The 22,548-nt window shown below is 35.9% G+C and overlaps 1 protein-coding gene across 1 annotated transcript; it reads right to left on the bottom strand.

Annotated features, from left to right (window-relative positions):
* Window positions 1-117: 117 nt before the first annotated feature.
* Window positions 118-22,469, bottom strand: LOC18424869 (protein disulfide isomerase-like 2-3). Its single transcript, XM_006829442.4, has 9 exons — window positions 22,205-22,469; window positions 21,437-21,595; window positions 15,256-15,369; window positions 10,040-10,197; window positions 2,719-2,818; window positions 1,613-1,789; window positions 1,256-1,401; window positions 719-865; window positions 118-570 (listed from the first exon to the last, which is right to left on the bottom strand). The coding sequence occupies exons 1-9, from the start codon at window positions 22,316-22,318 to the stop codon at window positions 396-398; spliced, it is 1,290 nt and encodes a 429-aa protein (XP_006829505.1). The 5' UTR covers window positions 22,319-22,469; the 3' UTR covers window positions 118-395.
* Window positions 22,470-22,548: the final 79 nt, after the last annotated feature.

Genomic DNA, 22,548 nt, shown 5'->3' with positions numbered 1-22,548 from the left:
TAGCGTAATTCTCTAACGACATTTGTTGACTACGGACCTAACCTTCATCAAAATAAGGCCATGGAAGGAAAATTGTTTTATGCAGGCTGGACCTCTACAATATACGGTCCTAAGGTATAAAGCATCCAATTTTAAAATTTATTTATTTGTTCACATTCATATTCTCCATGGTAGAGATTATATGTCCTAAAAAATTGAGTCCAAAATTCCATCTCAAATAGAGTTTTAGAGTTTTAAGAGGTGACTCATTTCTACACGGACTCATAGAAACCATGTCCTTTATAGAAAAGGAGGTGCCATGCAAGCAGAAAGATTTTTCCACCTCCCAACTATAAGAGAAACCAAATTCACTAGGCTCATCAAAAATTATTCTCTTGGGATTTCTATAATGAACACTACAATTCATCCTTAGGTGTAGCATCCTCCCCCATAAGCTCTTCAAGAGAGAATTCATCCTCTTCAAGGATCTCTCCATCTTTACCATCCCATGGCTCTGTTTTCGTGACAATTGGTACACTCTCGAGCGGCAAATTGCCTTTACCCCCACGTCCAGCTTCTTTGATGAACTCTCTGTAAATCAAATTGAATTTCTCTACCAATTAAACAGTACTCCATTGGAAAGCACAGGAGTGAACTCCCGTTCAAAGCCATTGAATTGCTAGTCAATAGAAATGAAAGGAACCAAAAAATAAATGATTAAATACAAAGAAATCCTTACACAATTTGGTCATGCTCAAAGGCACTGCGAAGGGGAGCATAGACACCCTTCTTAACATTGAGGGCAACCAACGCAGGGTACCCATATCCACCAACACCAACTGTCTTCTCAAGTTCAGCCTGCTTTCCTGCAGCTGCCCAAACATAGCTGCAAGAGAAACACCTCAATTCAGATTCAACGAATATAAGAAGAATAAGAGTTCACAAAAATTTTCGTATGAAACTACAACTTTGGTAAATTGAACAGGGTTGATGAGTGTGGCTTGGATCTTTGAATAAATCTGATGTCCCTTGCACAAACCGCATGCCTTACCAGGGCATCAAAACCCAGTAGAAGATGATATACTAAACAGTTCATCCCATCAAATCAGGCAATTACAATAATCATCTTCAATGTCAAAACTCATTGCTCAAAGTACTAAAGATAGAAAACACCCCATTATTCATTATTCAGTAGAACTTTGGCTTGAAATCAACTGCCAATTAACTAAAACCCTTGCTATGTTTATGGATGATTACCAGTCTGTTGAGAACTTGCCTGTATGCATTTCTTTTGAATCTCTCAGCCACAGATAAGACGAGTTCAAGATGCTTGTTCCTCCCATCTGCCTTTGAATCAAGAATGTCTGGGAGGAAGGATACAAAACAGATAGCCGCAGAAGCACACTTCTCATCCATCACTTCCTAGAAAGAAACAAATGAACAATTCAAAACTCTTACAGAGATGCAGTTATTTGACTTCTCTATAGCAATGCTTACTTTACTATCAAATACACAATTTGGGCAAACCTGGTAACTTACCCAACCATACCCCACCCCCCTCTCAAGAAAAAAAGTAGTTCTTTGCACAAAAACCAATAACAATCTGAGAAGAGTGATAGATGCATTAACTCACCGGACCAGTAAGCTCGGTCACTTCAGGTGGAGGAACATTTGTCTCAAGCTGCTCAAGGGCAAATGACTCAATTGCAGAAGCAGCTCTTGCACCCTCATAGGGATATGGGCTGTCCTTGTCAACACCAAACACCAAGATTGTGGGGAACCCTTGCACATTGAACCTACTCATGAGAGACTGAGAAAACCTCATGTTACAAACAAGAATACCAAAGCTTTTACAATTTAATGCAACATTGCAGATAAATATGACAGCAGGAATAAAGTTCCACCAGAGTAGATTTGAATGCGGGGAACAGAAGCTTAAGAAGCAGTCCCTTAGATTGAAAGTATTAATTTACTTCAATTTAGTTTAGAAGAATTCCATTCGTATAACAAATGGCTACGTTATATCTTTTTCATTGTGCAAGGTTCTGGATGGAAGAGTTGAAATATGCATATTTATATCTAATATGTATACCATTCCACAAGGAGTATTTTGGCTCTTTGCTGCATGAGAATGCATTGGCATTTGTCATTTGAGATAATAGGGATGGTAGAGATACTAGGGATGGTATTGATAACCATAATCAATAAGTAATGAAATATACCTTTTTAGTGGATTTAAAACTTCTCAACGGCTAATGGATATGGTATTAATGGGCCCCTTATAAAACTCTAATGAGTTGAGCCAATTCTACCATGCCTTTTTCAAAGCATAAGATTAACTTGAAAAGGTTATAACTAAAAGAAAGCCTACCCTAAACAGAGATCATACACACAAGCCAGATGGGACATCGACTCAAAAAGTTGTGAACCCCATTTATACCATATAGGTTTTATATATACCAGCCAATGGCATCTTCAACCTAAACCAGGTCAAACCGACCACAATAACCCAGTGTTGACTAATAGGTGACTCCATAAGAAAGAGAAACCAACAAAAATAATAATCATAGCAGCAACAATGTGAACCTTCAAGAAATTATGACTGTTTCAAGAATTACGAATCTATGAGCATTCCGAAAATCAGTAAGTCATGGATACGTCATATGTACACTACACCAACATATGGGGCTATCCCAAGTCATCAACACCATTTATTGTGAATGTCTAGGAAAGATATACCTTTTCAGTATCACAGTCAACATGGCCCAACTTCAACTTTCCTTTCAAGTTATTTGCAGCTTTTTTCCATTCAGGTGCAAGCTTCTTACAGTGCCCACACCTGTAAAAACAGAATGCGTGTTACAAATATGAACATAACAAAAAATTGTAACATAATTATGCCATGAAATGAAAACATCTAAAAGAAGCCCAGTTATGCATGGAGTAACTACTGTTGAGGCTTGTTACCCAGAATTGATTAATACACCAACACATTGGCCCTTGCCACTAAATTTTTCAGTTTATACAGATGTAGACCACTGGTACTTCAAATTCTTTGCTCCAAAAATAGCAAATTTGTGCTTCACTTGCCCCTCTATTACAATGTACTGACAACTAAGAGTTCTAGATATGGAGGAAGAAGAGAAAAAATATATTTCAGTCCCAGCAGCTCTTATTGCTCCATGTTTTGCTAAATTGTCTACCAAGGAAATTTTGAAGAGAGACACGACTCCAAACACATAGACCAGAGAACGCAAACAAATCAGCAAACAAATTCACTCAAGATCACATAATAATCAAGAGCTTTTCATTAACACATTGGTTCGGGAAGAGTTCCAAGTGCTCATTTCATTTGCGTCCGACTTTCATAAGAAGAACAGAACACCTTTGATCCGTGATTACAAAGAGATTAAAGAACTCCAGAAAGAAGAAAAATTCCAGTTATGATGATCCTAGGACTAATATGAATCCCATGTACCTTGCCTGTCAACATGAGGGGATCAAAATTACGACTCTCTCTAGTACTCTTTTATCTTTGTTCTAGAATTTTCTGATTTTGCTCTCTTTTATCTCAAACAAATATCACGATCTCTTGTATCTGAAGCTTTTTATGTGAGTTGCAGCAGTTATCCTCTGAGTTATTATCCCAAGTTTGTGCTGGAACTCTATTTTGAATGGTCCAAATTTTGCATATTGAATCACACCCTTACCCTTATATAATGGGAGAAACTTGATATCCAAGTAAAACTTTCAACCTTTGGCAAGTATAAATCTCCTCATTCAATGTTTCTAGAGCATTTTCCAATCTAAAAATATCCAAGAATTATTCCACGAAAATGACCTGCTCATTAAAGCTTTCCCATGAGTCAGGGAGGGAAAATCTGATTTTAGAAATTCTGGCACAAAGGCGGATGAACTCAAAAACATCTACTGAAATCCATCAAATCGATCAATTTTGGCAAGTTCTTGCCTCTATCATGGACCAAACTTGATTACCCATCAAAAGATCTTTCTAATGGCCATAGTTGCACCCAGTGTTTTTTTTTTTTTTATAAGAGCTAACTATAGTTGCACCCAGTGTTTAAAAAAACGGATCGGTGACCCGAATTAGTGTCACCCAGTGGTTTAAAAAACGGATTGGTGCCCTAGATCGAGTACCCCAAAAACCCATCCGGATCGGTGAATTGGCGATTCGGATCAGGAATCGGCCGAATCAGTCGGATTTAGTCTTAAAAAAATCCGAACAAATTATTAAAATTCATTATAAATGTTAGTTTTTAGGAATCCAATAAAAAATGGGGGTACTCCATTAAGAACTTTCATTTTTTTGCATCAATATGCGAATATTGAGATGTTTTTTCCCAGCATGAACTACTGCTAACCATTAAATTTACATCACACAAAAGGATAAGCATAGAATTATCATTGATGGAGTATATCATCATACATGGACTACAATAAAGAATGGATTAAATCGATGAAGAAATAGCCACCAAAATCTCAAATCGGCAGAAAACCCTAATCCACTAAAAAAACCCAAATTATTACAACCTAACTAACTATAATCCAAAATTATTACAACCGAACTAATTATAATATTATATACTTAAATTGAAATTGTTGGTTTACATTTTATAATTATTTTACTATACAAATAATAACAAATCCAAAATATCTTACAATATATCTAATTTAAAATATATTATTGACAACTATAAGAAAAAATAGTACATTGCATAAATTATAATGAATTTTTTTCCAAAAATCTAGTTTTTTAAGTTTCTAGAATAAATTTAGTGGACGAGATTGTTAGTAGAGAGAGAGAGAGAGAGAGATATTTCAAATAGCCTCAATGTATGAACCCTATCTTTAAATTAATATTCCTAAATTTATGTTAAAGACCACCATGTTATAAAAAAAATATATAATTAGATCATTTATTCCTAAGTAAAAAAAAAATCTAACAATAGGCATTCATATATGAGAGAGAAAAAAAGAGCTAAGCTAACATGCTTCAAGTCTATATTGTATTACCTTTATATATCTAATTTAAGCTTACGATAATCGCAGCTCAAATGAGTGTTTGAAAAACATGACACCTGTTGTATTAACTTTTATTTATTTTTGACAAGAAATACTTGTTGCATTACCTTTTTTTTTTTTTTTACAAGAAAAATAAGAATATGGTGTTGCCCAAGTACCTTTTATTTTTATTTGTTTGACAAAAAGAATTGTTTTTTACAAGAATTTATTTTATTTTTTGAAAACAAGAATTTCTTTTTTACAAGAAAAATAAGAAGATGGTACTTTTATTTTATTTTATTTTTTGATAAAAAACATTTGTTTTTGACAAGAACAGTAAGAAGATGGTACGTTTTAATTTTTTTTCTTTAAAAAAAGAATGTTGCCCAAGAGATTCCGAAAGACCTCTACCATCAAAGAAGGACATGACAACCACTATGCCACAATGCCACGTAACATGTTAACTTTCATAATAAAAGTATATATTACCTTTTCAAACTGTTACAGTGGGAATTGTCCCACATCAAAAAATTCAAGGACCATTAACGGGTATAAAAGACCTGAGGACGCTCATATCAATAACAAATGCATGGGGCATGGGGCCTCTTGATGGTCGTGGTGACTCGTAATAATAGAATAAACCCCATTTTAAAAAAAAATATCCCAATTACCCTCGGGCGGTCCACTGTAGAGACTCTGGCTGTTTACTATTTAAGACTTGGGCGGACTCGCCTGTTTTCCAGTAGAAACGGGCTATTTAGTGTAGAGACTTGAGCAGACTCACCGGTTTTTCTCTCGAGCCAGGCGATACTGTGAATTTTATTGGAATCGACACGGGGTGACTGAGTCTCGTGTCGATACACCCGAGTCCGTGCTGACTCGACAATTTTTAAATCACTGGTGTCACCCATACCCATGTCGAATCAGTGAATCAGTGGATCCATTCATAGAATTGGCCGAATCGGCAATTTTTGTCCCAAAACTTTTTCAAAAAATCACTATAAATCTCTAACAATAGTGTTCTTTTAGTTTCTAAAAGAAATTAGGAGTGGTGCATGATGTACTTTCATTACTTTGTAAAAATAGGTGAATACTGAGATGTTTTCATGTCTGGATATCTGTATAATTGTTAATTATAATATAATATTATAATATTGCATCAAAATATTTTAAAAATATTAGAAAACACTTCCATATAGATTAAAAATAATAATTTCCCATATAAAGTGAAATTAGTATCACAACAAACATTATTAATTCTCTTTACTCATCCAAAATTATCATAACCTAACTAACTATAATATTATATATTGAAATTGGAATTATTAGTTTATATTTTATAATCATTAACTAACTATAATATTATACATTGAAATTGGAATTATTAGTTTATATTTTATAATCATTTTACTATACAAATAAGCACAAATTTTGAAATTCGTCTTATATGATCATCTAATTTAAAAATCTAATTTACAATTATAACAAAAAATAGTACCTTATATACCTTATAATGTAAATAAATTAATACATAAACTATAAAGATTTGATTATCGATGTAATTAATATAATTATTAATTATAAATTCTAATAAATGTGATTCAAAAAACAAGGGTATGACCCTCAAAATAAGTAAATCGACAGTGTAATAATTAATGTGGATTAAAATATGTAGTTTAAAAACATAAATTTGCAAACATATTTTAATAAAATTAGAAAAATAAATAAATAAATTCATACTTGCAATGTGGGATAATTGATAAAGCAACTTGAAAATGAATTCTAAAGTGGTATGAGCTAGTTTTAATTTTTTCTTAAAATATCCCATAAACTAGTCTTCTAATGGTCAATAAACTAGTATTAGTGTTTTTTTTGCCTTTTTATGATCTTATGAGTTAGTAATATATATATTGTTTTTAGACCCAATTAGCTAACATCTAATAGCCTAATATTACTCATATATCCATGAGCTTTTTTCTGGGTAAGTAAAATCCCATGAGCTTGTTTTTTGGGCAAGTACAATCCCATGAGTTAATAATGCTATGAAATCTTCGGGTAAGACAATGTGAAGTTTGTCCCACATCAAAGAGATGTGGGAGGAAATCAGCCTATAAAATAGTTGAAGGTACTTTAATAGATATGACGTGTTGAGACGCAGGGCATCAATTGTGATGCATGGTCCAAAGAAAGATGACGCCAGGTTGCAAGCTGCAAAGCCACGTGGTAGAGATGGAAGGCTCAATAGAGATGATGTCATGGTGCGAGATTGGCCCAACACGTGTTAACTTTTTAATGGGAAAATCATATAAAAAGGTGGATCAGGCCGGATCCCCCTTTTTAGCAAGAACCGGGAATGGGCTGGGCGATTCCCGATCCAGATTGCCCTATTCTGGATTGCGTCACCGATTTTTTAAACACTGGTTGCACCCAAAGCTATAAATCTCGAGATATTTGAACATCAAGTTGCTTCCCCAGAAGTAATCAAGTTTTAGGAAAGCTGCTCATTTTTATCTAATCGTTGATTTCTTTTACCATAATTTTAAAAAAAAAAAAAATCAAGGGCTCACTTAATGGTATTATCCCCATGATGTCTAGCACCAAATCAATTCAAATTACTCCTACATTTTGAAAGAAAACTCAAATCAAGTACCATAAATATAAACTTTTTAAGTTTTGCAATCCTAATTTCAGGATTGTATGCCCATATCATGCTTAGAATCCACTTTACAGCCTGGCAGCATGTGATGATTAATTTGAATGACCACATTCCTAGTGTCCAAAAAATTATGAAATTTTAACCAGAGATCCTCAATACAATCCCACACTTTCCTACAAAATTTCACCTCAACATAAGATCATTTGATTCCCTAAATAATTCCCAGGGCAGAACCAATTTTCCAGGCAGTTTTCTACAGCATAAAACTGGTCAAGAAGGAAGAAAAATTCGATTGACCCATCTTGAGGTCTCCAAAAATCACTGGATTTTACTGTAATCTCATAATACCTTGATCTATATTCGCAAAAAATTTCACCTCCATTGGTGACCTCTAGCATGGTCAACTAAGTCTGCTGCAGAGCCTACAGTTTAAACAGAGTCTGCCACAAACAACAGTCACTATTAAGAATGGGATTCTTTTTTAACAACTCCGAAATTCATGAAATTTTTACTACATAAACCTCCCAATACATTTCCGCACCTTTATAGAAAATAATAACGTTTTTGGACATCAAAATCACAGTCAAATATGAACTTGATCTACACAGACTGCATTCTGCAAATTGATATTCTTTCTAATCTCCATTTATTTGGATGCCCTACACATGTCCAAAATTCATGAAATTTTCACTGAAGCTCCGCAAGACAACAATAGCCTGCCGCAAATTGCAACAACTGAGAAACTCCTTGTACTGGATTTATTTAGCCCCCTTTAATGTCATCAAAATTCCGTAAAATTTATACATAAGATGCCAATACATTCTTGTATTCACAGAAAAAATTTGGTTTGGATTGGAGACCATTAAGGTAACCACTTCAAAACCAGAGTGAAACACCATTTCACGAGTTTGCAGCAACCTGCAACAATACCTCTGTCAATTTCCAAATTGAACAATATTTCACCCCTATGCTCTTCAAACAATCCTCTATAACCCCTTAATTTCAGCTTCATGTGATAAGATCAACACAGGATTTGGTTTGAATGAATTCCTTATAGCCCAAGGAAGCTCAATAGTAGTCTAGCTTCGCGATGAACTTGACTTCAAAACTTGTGCACCTCTCCAAATTATATGAGTCATGGGGAAAAACCATCTCATTTTGTCACTTTAGATCCCTCCTTAAAAATTTTGAATCATTAGGAATCCATTGGCCCAATTTGTCAAGTCTGCCACTGAACACTATTCACCTTGCAGCTACCAAAAGCCCTCTTCTTCCATTCAAATCAGCTGATTCTTCATATACAGCATTATTGGCCATTTTAATGGCATGGTTTCTTTGTCAAGGACTATGTAGTCATTTCCCAGTTTGTTTGAATTTGTCACAAAACACCCCCAAACACTCCAAGAACATAAAAAAGCACGGTGATCGAACCATGATAATTACGTCCAAATTGATTTGTTGCAGTTGTTAAACCTAACATGCCCATAAATATCTTAAGAAACCCAAAGACTGCCTTCTCATGATTCATTTCCCACCAGAACTTTCAATAAACAGTTATCGAGGTATACTGTTCTTCACAGGTTAGAACACATGATTTCCAAAATTAGAAGTACAATATCCGGAAGCATAGGCTGTAAATGGCAATTGTACTTCATTTATATTCTATGACTTTAAGTTAGTATTAGTTGAGAGGCTGCAAATCTCATCTTATCACATGCTGCACCGTTCCAGGTAAACTCAAGATGAAAACATCAACTACAAGATCATACTGTCACTGACTTATGAGAGTCCAAAAGATGCCTCAAAGAGCATGCTTGACATAAGAATATAAAAAGATAGTACAAGAATGGAACTCTAAAAGAGCAGTCATTAATCATCCATGATAATTTCCACACCATGACATGATTTCCATCCAACCCAGTTATGATTTGTGGAACTTGTTTCAACAAAAATTCTCCAGCATCTTTTCCTAGAAGTGAAAGACGAAGACAGTTGAGTTGAAAGTGCTCTTTTCAATTAGCACATGCTTTGCTTATAAGGTTGTACAGAATTGGATGAGAGATTTTTGCTTTTTTTCCAAAGAAAATGATAGACATATCCATTTTAAGGGAAAAGGAAAAGCATATGTTACGTAGCTCCATGCAGACTGATGTTTAATATTACTCAAATCAGATCACAGTCGATCAAAATAGAAAAACTCGAATTATGGTTTCAGCTTCTTACTGGTTTTAGGAAGGTAAGTCACAGATAAGCATATTGGGTTCATGTAGTCAACCCCAATTAATTGGGAAAAAGGCTAAAATGATGATGATGATGATGAGTCTCAGATAAGCACATTGACCACCAGGCCTATGAAACCATTAATTAATTAAACCAACTCACCAGGGAGCATAAAACTCAACAATCCAGAGGTCTTTACTTTTAAGGACCATTTCATCAAAGTTACGAGAATTTAGTTCCACTGACGCGCTTGTTTCACTCTTCGTATTTGACCCTCCAGCTGCCTTCCCATTCAAACGATCCCTTAAGAGTGCCTTAATCTGTTCAAAACTAAAAGAGTTATTCTGCATGTGTGCAGATAAAAACTAAAACATTGAAGTATGCAATACAAAAAAAACAGGTAAAGGAACACTAACAACCAAATCTTTAGAACATCACGTGCATGAGGTTTAGTGATTCATAATGAAAAAAAGACCATAATTGTTGGAGTCAGGAGCAGGATCAGATGCGATTAAGAGATCAAAAGCGGGGATCCCAAAGGGCAAGAAGACCCCTATAGTAGGGAACGTCATCCGCATAATGTGTATTCTAGAGATCTTGATGTGTCCTTTTGGCGATCTTAATCCCAACCATTGGCGATCTCGCTCCGAATCTTTTGGCATTGTGCAAGAAATTAAGACCACTGTTAAATTTTATAATTTCCACTGTGAACCAGAAATAGGCAGTGTGCTTTTAAGAAAAAAGAACTATTCTAAGACCACAATGTTTATTTTCTGTAAAAGTAGACAGTGCAGTCTTCAAAAGGTTGGGATTGCTCCCAGCCTTTTGGGATATCGATTCCAACAGGAGCGATCGAGATACAAAATTTAAGAATAAATATCTCTTGAATATCCCTCTTGTGGAGCGCTGGAGCGAGAGCTCTTAGAGTGGAATCAAAACCTGGGTTGGGCAATTCCTGTAACTCTGAATCAGACTCATGCTCAGTTCCATAAACCCTTATCTCAACGTTTAACCCATCAAAACAGTAGCAACACTCATGCACATTATGCCACATTTGATCTATGCCAATTCGCCAGCAGAACAGGATTTCCAACAGGGGAGAGAGAGGAAGAGATAGAAAGCTGAGTGAGTGCCAGTAACAAGAAAGGCAGGAAAAGAGCCTTCCACCAGTAAACACCTAGTGGCAGCTTCTAACCCTCCCTAAGAGAGGGTTTCCAGGCAAATACAGTTGGAAAATAGTGTCTTGATACTGACAACCATTCGTTGAGTGTTCAACAATGGAAATTGCATGAAATCATGGACTGAAATGTTGAGGTCCAAAACAATTGGTGCTCATTATTAAACTAGGAATCCCAGCGCAGTGGCACTTAGGACATATGTGGTATCAACAGATTGTTCCTTGTAATGGTCAAAACTCAATATTCCATGTCAAAAGAGGTGAAGAAAATTCTCTTTCAGAAGCTGATCTATTTTACTTATAGAGTTTCGTTTCTAATATTTATTGATTCACGATTCCTTAATTCTTGAATCTCAATTTTACATTTGTTGAATCTGGATTCCACATATAATGATACTCGATTTGATTGTTTTCAAATTCAAATTCTGAACATCAAGTACCGCAATTCGTAGATGCAAGAAACCATAAAATAAATAACATCAAATCTTGCTTCCACCCTCATAGAATCTCGATCTAACTTTTTTGGAATCGCAGTACCCCAAAATCAAATACTTATGTTCCAGGTGCACAAATATGTGACTCATGGGTTGGTTCAACTATTTACGTGTTTTGATTTGAGATATTTGGAATCAGTCTGAAGATAATTCTCCCACAGTTCATATGTGCTCCGAATAATAATCCGATGAATGCATTGTCTAAGTATTGATTCCATACATCAACTTTCAAATGTAAATGTCTAGAGTTTGGTTCTTAACAAGTATCATTCTAATGTCTTTTGCAAGTAACAAAGGCAAGTATAACTTCTTTTACAAGTAAAAGAAGACAAGTATAACTTGGGCGCTAGAGCATTAGAATTAAGAGAGCTTGGGCATTGCAACGTTGAAAATTGAATACTCCACGTCTTCACTCTCATTATCAAAGGACCTACTACAATACAAACAACACCATGGCACAGACAAAATCCCATTTTAAACTATAATAATGAAATCAAAATCACAACCTCACATTTTAAAAATACGTGAGATTATACATGCATTTTTTGTAGACAAATTCCCTAAGTGACCCTACTTTCTAATATTGTCTTTAAGGCTCAATAGTCAATACATCTATTTCAATCTAAGGAACCTTTCTTCAGAGTCTTACAGACCTCTAATCTCAATTGCTTTTAAGGCACAAGATGTCGTTGATGTAGGAATCTTGATTTTAAGGGGGTTGAAACTCGCCCCCATAGAGCTATAATTCTTGATTGCCAGTAGGTCGAAAACCAATTCCAAACTAGTATGAATCTCGATTCTAAATACATTAGAAACTCAATGCCAAAACTATCGGAATCTCAATTTCATATATGAAGGAATCTCGATTCCATATGGGTCAATTACAAATAGATTAGAAACTTGATTCCAAAGAAGTCAGAACCTCGAATCCACATATGCAGAGATCCTGATTCCATTTGGGTCAAATCTTGATTCCTGTAAAGTAGGAATCTCGTTTCCCGCAATTTTCCCATACGTACGTCAATTCAAAAAAAAAGATTCTTCTAGCCAACTGTGATTTTGATTCCTAAAATAATTGGAATTTCAAGTGTTTCCAAGAACTATGATCCACCTCAATTTTGAGTGACGAACCAAATAACAGTAGGTGGTTTATTTGATATACATCAATTCAGCAAATTAAGTTGTACATGCATAGTTGTATTATCAAATGGATCAAACTTATAACACTATGAAGTTGTAGGACAGAGTGATTGAGCAAAATCAGTCCAATTTAATGTCGGGGAGGTCAACTATTTAGGATATTTTCCTACTTAGGCAATTGTTTGAGAAGCTTAGGGAGAAGAGAAAAGACCTCTACATGGTTTTTATTGATTTAAAAAAAGTATGCGATAGGGTACATAGAGAGTTAATTTAGTGGATGTTGGAAAAGAAATGAGCCGTTAGAGGATATATTAATATGATGAGGGATATGTACGAGGGAATTTTGACTGGTGTGAGGACAACTAGTGAAGTAACAAGTGATTTTCGATAACAGTAGGCCATCATCAAGGGTCAACACTGAGCTCATATCTCTTTGCTTTGATTATGTATGAGTTAACTAGGCATCTACAGGATGAGGTACCGTAGTGTATGTTATTTGCAAATGACATGGCTTTTGATTGATGAGATTAGAGATGGTGCCAACAAAAAATAAAAACTTTGGACGGTTGCTCTAGAATCTAAAGCTTTTAAAATAAGCCCGAATAAGAATATATGGAACGCAAGTTTAGCAATAATAAAAGTAAAAACCAGGAATTAGTTAAAATTGATGGACCAATAAATAGCCAAAATAGATTATTTTTTATATCTAGGGTCCATAATCCATGAGATGGAGGGATTGAGGAAGATGTTGTGCATAGAATTGGAGATGTGCGTCTGGAGTCTTATATGAACGTCACATACTAATAAAACTAAAGGGAAAGTTCTATAAGACGACTGTAAGACCAGCCATACTTTATGGGACGGAATGTTGAGCGGTCAAAAAACAACACACTAATAGAATATTATAGCTAAGATGAAGATGTTGAGATGGATGAGTGGCAAGTCAAGAAATGATAAAATTCGGAATGAATACATCCAAGGAAACTTATGGTTAGCTTCAATAAGTAATAATATCAAGGAAAGTAGACTTAGGTGGTTTGGCCATGTGTAGCAGCGGCCTAGAACAACACCGGTTAAGAGAGGTGATTTGCTTCAAGTGGAAGGCTCTAAACGAGTAAGAGAAAGGCCTAAAAGGACATCGATGGAAGCAGTGATAAGAGAAATGATGAGTTACTGTCTGACAAAGATTATGGCCCTTGACAGCACAGAATAGTGGAGCAAAATTCACATAACATACCCCAAATTGTTGGGATAAGGTTCGAACGATGATGATGATGAATACAGCAAATTAAACTTTTCATAATCCTCCCATGTTTTGGGTGGCAGAATCAACATAGCTCAATTTTAGTTAATTAATCCACCCATGTTTTGGGTGGCAGAATCAACATAGCTCAACTTTAGTTAATTAATCCAACCATGTTTTGAATCATGTTTTATTACATTATAGCTCACAGCTAATTAAGTTTTTTGATGATGAGTGGAAAACAGTTGGCAAAAAGCTAGATGAGCACCATAAGAATTAAACTCGAGTAAGGTGACGTAAGACTAAAATGTGCAAGCTGCACAACTGACACTCGCTTTGGGCGCCCTCATTTCATACATTTGTTGAATGAGCTGGGCAGGGTTTGAGCTACCTAGATATGGGTTCTCCTGGGCCCATAATAGACCTAGTTCAGGTCTTTGGTTCACTTTTGGTTCATCGTTTGGGCCTGGGTTTGACCTTGGCCTGGCAAACAAAGCCTTCTTGCACCCTTATTCCTCTCTCATCCCATTTTTATAGCTGCTTAGTTATAGTTCTCTACAAGTCCAAACTCTAAAATCTTATGATATTTTAATAGTAGACAAAATAAACATCTCAATTCTCAGACTCAACAAAGAAATAAGGAATTATAGTTGAAGCAAACAACAAAGTGATAATTTGAATTATAGTCAAAACAAACAACAAACATGATAATTTTAGATGAGTCTAATTTTAAAGAAGTCCGCATGCCACCATGCATTCCACTCCAAGCTATTTGAGAGCCAACGTGTTTGCTCAATGTTTCACATAAACATAAAAGTTTTCTTGTCTTCCATACATAATAAGCAACATGAGGAACAAAGGGAATTCAAAATTTTGAATAATGTAACTAACGATTATGTTCAACCAGATACTGGCCAAACAAAAATTGCCTCTCTTTAGAGCTATTTATGCCTTCAATGAGAAGAGAAGCATCAACAAATTATAGGTGTCACATCATCACTGGTAATTCATTCTACCACCATTTGTAAGTTTGAGGGTACAACCAATATAATAAAAAACCAACATTTTTACAAAGGCACATTGAACGAAATGTAAAACAAGGTATCCAGACAACGTCAAATAGAACTGCAGTAAATCACAATTGGCATCCATTACAACCTGCTTAGTTGAAATTAAAAAGAAATAATAAAAGGTGAAAGGCAACTGAAAATAGAGCAAATTTACATCTCATGTTTAATGCATAATTTCTTAGACTCAAAGTTTCACATACCAATAATGTTTTTTTGCAATGGAAATGTCATTCCACATATTTCACAAATCATACCTGCTGAACAGCATACTCTGCAATTGGTTTGACTTCTCTTGCTCCCTGATAGTCTGCAGGAGACTTACCAGGAGAAAACACCTTTATAGTTGGAAAACCTCTGATCCCATACTCCTACATAAGTTACAATGTAGGACGTCAACATAATAGGCATTGGCTAAATATTTGTTCTTGCAATATGGAATGGTTCTGAGCTATGTCAAATGGATTCAACAAAAAGGTAGCTCAAATGATGTCAAGCAAACCATATCCAGAGAGTGACCACACTACCTATTAAAAACAATAAAAAATATGAAAAGCACATTATTGTAATCAGCACAATTAAATCTTTGTGAAACAATTCCCATAACATCCTAAATCACATTTGAAACATCACATGCAGATTAAGCTATAAAAAGTGATAACTAAAATTAAAAGCCCTACATATCACTGAATCAATAAAAAATATTATCCTGTGCATGAAGTAACTACTGTTAGCATTGACAGTGAAGCCCTGATGTTTAGACAATCAAGGTTTAGAGATGTAGAAAGTCAAAACTTCACTTGAAATGCCATTCTACTTTAAGATAGATCACCTGGTAACCAACAGCCCCTAGGTGTACAAAGTCTCAGTCTGAAATCAATTTTTCTAAAGTGAAATATTCATCCACTAGTCCAACAAACACGAACACCCTTTCTCCACTGATTGACCACTGAAACATGGAACATAATAGTAATTAGGGATAGAGGCTTTTAATGCGACAAGATTGATACTTTGATATGTCACCTATCAGCAAGAAAAATTAAGGAGGTGCATAAGCTGACATTTTGACCTTTCTAGAGTCAAGGCCACAGATCAGAACTCGTGATTCACCACCATTCTAAGCGGGCAAAGTTTGTCTGTCGAAAGGGAAACCGCCCTTGGGAAGGTCGAGCTATTTAGCCAAATAAGTTCCAGCAATAAGGGTTCAAATACATCGTTATTGGTCTAGAAAACCAAATATTTGAAAATGACTTTCCTCTGTAGAAAAATTCAAGAATACTGGTCACAGTCATAACAAAATGAGTCCTAGGGTGGAGTTTTCTATAGATAAACCACTTAAACCATCACAGTAATCAGAAGCACTACTAGGATTCACGATTTAGATTTCAGAAGGGTACAGCAGCCAGAAGCCAAACTCTCTCTTTTCATACATTCCAGAGCAAAATCCTCAAAGTTTCCTCTATGCAGAATCTCCGTGCATCAAGCAATCAATCGTCTTTACATGTGAGACTATTTTTTCTGCTTATTATTTTCTCAATGAAAATGTTATGCTTTTGTGGTCAAAGACTGTTGTCTGCTTGTTTCTTGTTGAAACAAGCAATTGCTGCGATGGTTTCAACATAAGTGCCTGAAGCTTAAAGTTTCTTCGTTGTCATCCCAGGTTTGGTGATTTTGCTAGCATGATTGGGCCTACAAGGGCTATCCTCATTGTTATGAAGTGGTGATTTAAAATCCTTGGCAGGGACTTTGGATTTGTCTCATGTCACTAAAGAAAGGCAAAAAGAGGCACATATTGGACATAGGGTCGCAAAGAACTCAAATAGCAGTGATCAAAACAATGGATGCTAGCTAAGGGGACAGAAACTAGGATTCCCTAGGGGACACCTTGAGGAAACGAGCATGTATGGACCTAATTTCATTGAACTTTGAAGTCATAGTTGTTGGGAACAAGAGTAGGATCGAGAGCCAGAGATCAAGAAAGGCTAGAAGATCCCTGTGGTTAGAAACATCAACAATAGAAAAGTTATATTAGAGACAGAGAACCCCAAATGTTAGGGAGCAAGATCCCAACCTTTTGGGGATCTCGATCTCGATCTCAATTTTTTGGGATCTTGATCCCAACCTTTTGGGTAATTTTTTTCCCAACATTAAAGTGCATATATAATCTAGGACTTACATAATCTTTAAAGTAAGGATTTCTTTATTTATAGCCAACAAGCAATGCAATTATATTAAAAGTATAGTTACATTGCTAGCTGGCTATAAATGAATAAAATTATCAGTTTGGTCATTATCTTGGTCTTTAAGTTGGGGGTTAGATCCTTAACAGTATGGATCAAAATCCCTAACAACGGGGATCACGATCACAATATTAAAAAATCCCTAGAAGATTCCTTTCTTGGAGGGTCAGAGCAAGATTTAAGAAAGGGTCACCACCTAGGTTGGGAGATCCGAGCAGCTATGGTTAAAGGCATAGTTGTTGGGATCAGGAGCAAGAATGGTTACGGGGATCAAGATCGGGATCTGGGACCGGGACCGGGATCGGGACCGGGGAATGGTGAAATGCTAAAAGATTTCTTTAGTTAGGAGCTTTGTCCATACAATGCACATGTTAGGGATCGAGATGCCCAAATGTTAAGGATCGAGATTCCAACCTTTTGGGGATCTTGATCTCAACCTTTTGGGATCTTGATCCCAACTTTTTGGGGATCTTGCTACCAACCTTAAAGTGCATGATAATCTAAGATTATGTATGCTCTTTAAAGTAGGTATCTCATTATTTATAACAAACAAGTTATCCAACTATATTAAAAGTATAGTTGTGCCACTAGCTGGCTATAAACAAAAAAAATTGTCAGTTTGGTTGTTGTCTTGGTCTTTAGAGTTGGGATTGAGATCCCTAACAGCAGGAATCAAGATCACAAAATTCAAAAATCGAGATCCCTAAGAGATCCGTTCTGGGAGTGACAAGATTGAGATCCTAGAAGGGATCGCCTACCAAAGTAGGTGATCACGATAACTATGGTTCCAAGTGTTTAAGGTGGTTAAAATGCATAACAAAGGACATAAGTAGTGAAAAAGGAAGGACATAAGTAGTGACAAACGAAGTTATCAGTCTAGAGGAACTAACAAGGGGGCTGTTTGATAGTATTTTAGACTAGGAAAGGGAGACAAGTAAGACTATTCAGGTGGATGATAAACAAGAGAATTGAAATAGAATTTCCTAGACGATGAGGAAGTTAAGGTAATACAAGACTGCTACTAGTGAAAATGGAGGGGATGGAGAAATGGTAGCTCCGAAGAAGATGATTTCAATAACATTAACATGAACAAAGCACGGCAAGACAAATAAGAGGTCTTAAAACATTGCCTGATAGCAAAATAATTTCCTAGTTCTACTGGATATCAATTTTCTAAAGAACTGGATCAAGAAGAAACACAAAACCAATCAAGGCCATCAGAATTATTATAAAAACTAGGACCCATTTGTTTTTTCTTCTTGGGACAAAACTCATTTGAAGTGGTAATTCGTGGACAAAATTTAATGCCTGGTAGGTGGCATAATTGTCGATCTGTAAGTGGGCATGAGGATAAGGAGGGCTTTCAAATTAGCGAGAAGCACACCACTTGTTCGTTAGAGAGGGCCACTTGGGATTTAGTAGGGTATAGTTGAGGTAGAACTTATTACAAGAACAACCAGGCAAGTGGAGCAGATCTTCATCAAACAGCTTCAAAGAAATAAGTAACACAAATAACTATCAAAAATATGTATAAAAACCAAGTTCAGCAGAAATGCAACAAGCCATGCATACATATAAAGTGAATGGGTAAACAATCCACTCCTAAATTTATATAGCATTAAAAGGACGTAAACACAAAAAAGTGACACGCTCTAGCAGCTAATAAGGTTAAGATGGTGAGGAACTGATGTCATAGGGAATCTACCAATGTGAGCATATATATATATGTAGGAGCTTGTAACCTTAAAACTGTAGAGCAAAGGTGCACCTTAAAAATCCATCAGAAATAGCTGTTTTGATGTTGGCAAACCCCGCAATTGATCATATCAACACCGAGATGGCAATAATAGATATATATATATATATATATATATAGAGTCCTAAACATAATGCATCTTACAACACATTGTCTATACCATCCATTTTCAAGGTTTTCATATGATTATAGATCTCCATAATTTAAACCATTTTTGGAGTTTAAAATTTTATAATTAGAGATGAAAATAGATTCTCAGGCTCTCTTAAGAATTTTTTACAAACAAAATTACATCTTATGATAAAATTTGGGGGTACGCCTTGCTTTGATTGTTTAAGGATGCAACCTTGTGTGTGTGTGTGTGTATCATCATCATCATTTTACCTTTTTTCCCAATTAATTGGGGTCAACTACATGAATCTTAATTCTCCATTATGCTTTATGAAAGGCCATAAATCCCTATATCTTTTCAAAATACTTCCAACCACGTCTTTTTGAGCCTACCCCTTACCCTTGTCAGTCCTTCCACTTGAACTAACTCAAACCTCCTAACAAGTGTTGTACTTGGTCGGTGCCACACATGACCAGCCCACCTAAGTCTACTCTCTCTCATTTTATCGCCTATTGGTTCCACGCTTAAATTCCCTCGAATAGATTCATTTCGAATTTTATCCCTTCTTGTCTTGCCACTCATCCATCTCAACATCCTCATCTCCACTATACTCATTTTATGGGTATATTATTTTTTGTCCACCCAACATTCCGCCCCATAGAACAAAGATGATCTCACCGTTGTCCTATAAACTTGCCCTTCAGCCTCATTGGTATGAGGCGATCATATAAAATTCCAGTTGCACATCTCCACTTAACCCACCCAACTCTAATTCTGTGCGTGAAATCTTCCTTTCCATTTTTTTAGATTATTGACCCAAGATATCAAGAGTGCCATCTTTTTTGTACTTCCTGACCATCAATCTTAACTGCTTCCTCGTCTCTACTCCTATTATTACTAAACTTGTACTCCATATAATCTGTTTTGTTTGACTAATTTGAAAACCTTTGGATTATATAGCATCCCTCCAAAGTTCTAAGTTTGTGTTAACGCTTTTTCGAATCTTATCCATCAAAACTATGTCATCCACGAAAAACATGCACCATAGTACCTCATCCTGTAGGTGCCTAGTTAAGCCGTCCATAACTAAGACAAAGAGGTACAGGCTCAATGTTGACCCTTAATATAGACCTATTATCATTGAAAACTCACTCGTCTCTCCACTATTTGTTCGTACACTAGTTCGCACTCCAGCGTACATATATTTCACCAAGTCAATATAGTGTCTAGAGACGCATTTCTATTCCAACACCCGTCAAATCAAATATCGAGGTACTATATCATAAGTTTTATCTAGATCAATAAAGACCATGTGGAGGTCTTTTCCCTTCGCCTTAAACTTCTCAAGCAGTAGTGTGTGTGTGTGTGTGTGTGTGTGTGTGTGTGTGTGTAGAGGGTGTGTGTGTGTAGAGGGAAAGATCTTGTCAGCCCATGGGTTGATGAAATAGTATAAACCCAATGACCCAATTGAATCTAGGCCGATGGCCCAATTATGACTGTATTTCATAAATGAATTTCAATCATTTTTTATACAAATCCAATTAATATGAAATTTGAGGTATCCACTCTTCTCATCAAGACGCATAACAAAAATATTTAAAAAAATAATTCACAAAACTAAATTGACTAAATACCCTTAAATTTGTGAATTATTTTTTTATATTTTTATTAGATTCACGTATTTATTAAAAATAAATTATCCAAATTTCAAGTAATTTGGATTTGTAAAAAATTCAAATTCAAATAAAAAATGCAATCATGACCATTGGATCGGCCAAAATTCAATTTAGGCAACTTGGTGTTTACTGTAGCTGTCCGCTAGATGGCTGACCTCAAACTTTCCCAAATACGTATCTCTGAGGTCAAAATTCCATTTAATGGGTATCAACCACAAGTGAATCTACGAGTTTGGTCATATAGGTTGCTACAAAAACACTCCAAATGCCTTCCCCAGCACATGCCAAATCCATGATAATAAAGTCATCTCAACACCAGGTAAGTCCCTTCACTTCTAATATGCGCATTTATCATTTTGTAATCCAAGAATAAAACTAACTAAGGGAGTTCAAAGCTTCAACCTATTTGTTTTCTCATATAATCTGCTCATGGGTTATGGCCATAAAGTTATGCATGATATTTGTGCAATAACAATAAGGAGAGTGTTGGGTTGTCGCTTGAAGTTAATCAGCAAAAGCCCAAGATAGCCAACTAAGCATGCATTGTACACTAAAAGAAGTTAGAAACATAAATTCAGTCACCATGTCTAATGCTTTAACAAATACAACCAAGAAGGTACGCACAGATCAAATGATAAGTACAAGGTAGTATACCTGAGCAAGGGATTTATGAGCATCTGCATCAAGAGCTGCAACAGTGGCTACACCCTTTAACACTGTTGCCACCTTCTCCCATGTAGGTGTCAAAGCTTGACAGTGTCCACACCACGGAGCAAAAAATTCAACTAACACAACACCATTGGAATTCAAAACCTGCAACGCCCATGCCCAACACATCTTGGCTATTAATTGAAAGATACAACCTTGAGGCCATGTGATATCAAGAGAGGAGGGGAGAGATAACAGAGCGAGAGAGAGAGAGAGAGAGAGAGAGAGAGAGCAAACTACACAAACTTCTGCATAGAAGTTGAACATTGACAACAGTTAAGAGATGAGACTTCGCAATCATTTCCTGTAAAGGTTCATATGCATTCATTTTTGCAATAAGATACACAATATTCACTCTTTCTGCACTAAAATCCATAAAAACATAGAATCCTCCGTTAAAGATTCACATAGTCAGCAGATCAAAGTGTTTTGCCCGATTTTGCAGCAATGATCACCCTTGTGACCCAAAAAGAAATCAAAATCATAAGAGAACAGCAGCAAAAGAGTATCATTTTAAAAGATTTAACGTGTACGACAAATGAATTTTCCAAAACAACAACATTCAAAAAAAAAAAGGTAAAAAAAGAAAGAGCTCTCAAAAATGGGTTTCCCAAATAAGCATTAGAGGGCGAGCTGAGAAATTCCAAAACATAGACAACAAGCCCTCCAGGAAACTAGATAATGCAGAATAAGGGAGAGAGAGACGAGTAAGACCTTGGACTTGAAATTGGAGGGGTTAAGGATCAGGACATCAGAAGAGGGCCCATAAAGAGCGTCTGTGCTGTAAGCTAAGAGTAGTACTAGCACCGTAAAGAACCCCAACGCCATTACCTTTCTCTCTCCGTTATGTCTTCAAGATCTCTCTTCTCTCTCTCTCTCTCTGTTAGCTCGATTGGTGAATTTCGAGACCCCTCTCTCTCTCTCTAGACTCGATTGTGTCTCTGTGTCATCTCTTTCTTCTCTTTTCTTTTCTCCCCAAAACGCAACGGGCGTCCACTTTGTTCCAAATGAGCAGCGCTTCTACCACTAGGACGCGTGTAACAACCAATGGACGACTC

Source organism: Amborella trichopoda, chromosome 10 (assembly GCF_054954075.1).
Source record: "Amborella trichopoda isolate Santa Cruz 75 chromosome 10, AtrichopodaSantaCruz75HAP2 v2.0, whole genome shotgun sequence".
NCBI classification, from domain to species: domain Eukaryota; kingdom Viridiplantae; phylum Streptophyta; class Magnoliopsida; order Amborellales; family Amborellaceae; genus Amborella; species Amborella trichopoda.
Note: the sequence above shows the minus strand (reverse complement) of the source record. Positions and strands in the feature narration are given on the sequence as shown.

Bases quoted from the DNA above. Each gene is read 5' to 3' on its own strand.
- LOC18424869 (XM_006829442.4), bottom strand. From the start codon at position 22,318: ATGGCGTTGGGGTTCTTTACGGTGCTAGTACTACTCTTAGCTTACAGC. The intron at 1,790-2,718 runs GTATATCTTTCC...AGGTTTTCTCAG, and splicing joins TTGACTGTGATACTGAAAAG to TCTCTCATGAGTAGGTTCAA. The intron at 571-718 runs GTAAGGATTTCT...TTTGATTTACAG, and splicing joins TTTGAGCATGACCAAATTGT to AGAGTTCATCAAAGAAGCTG.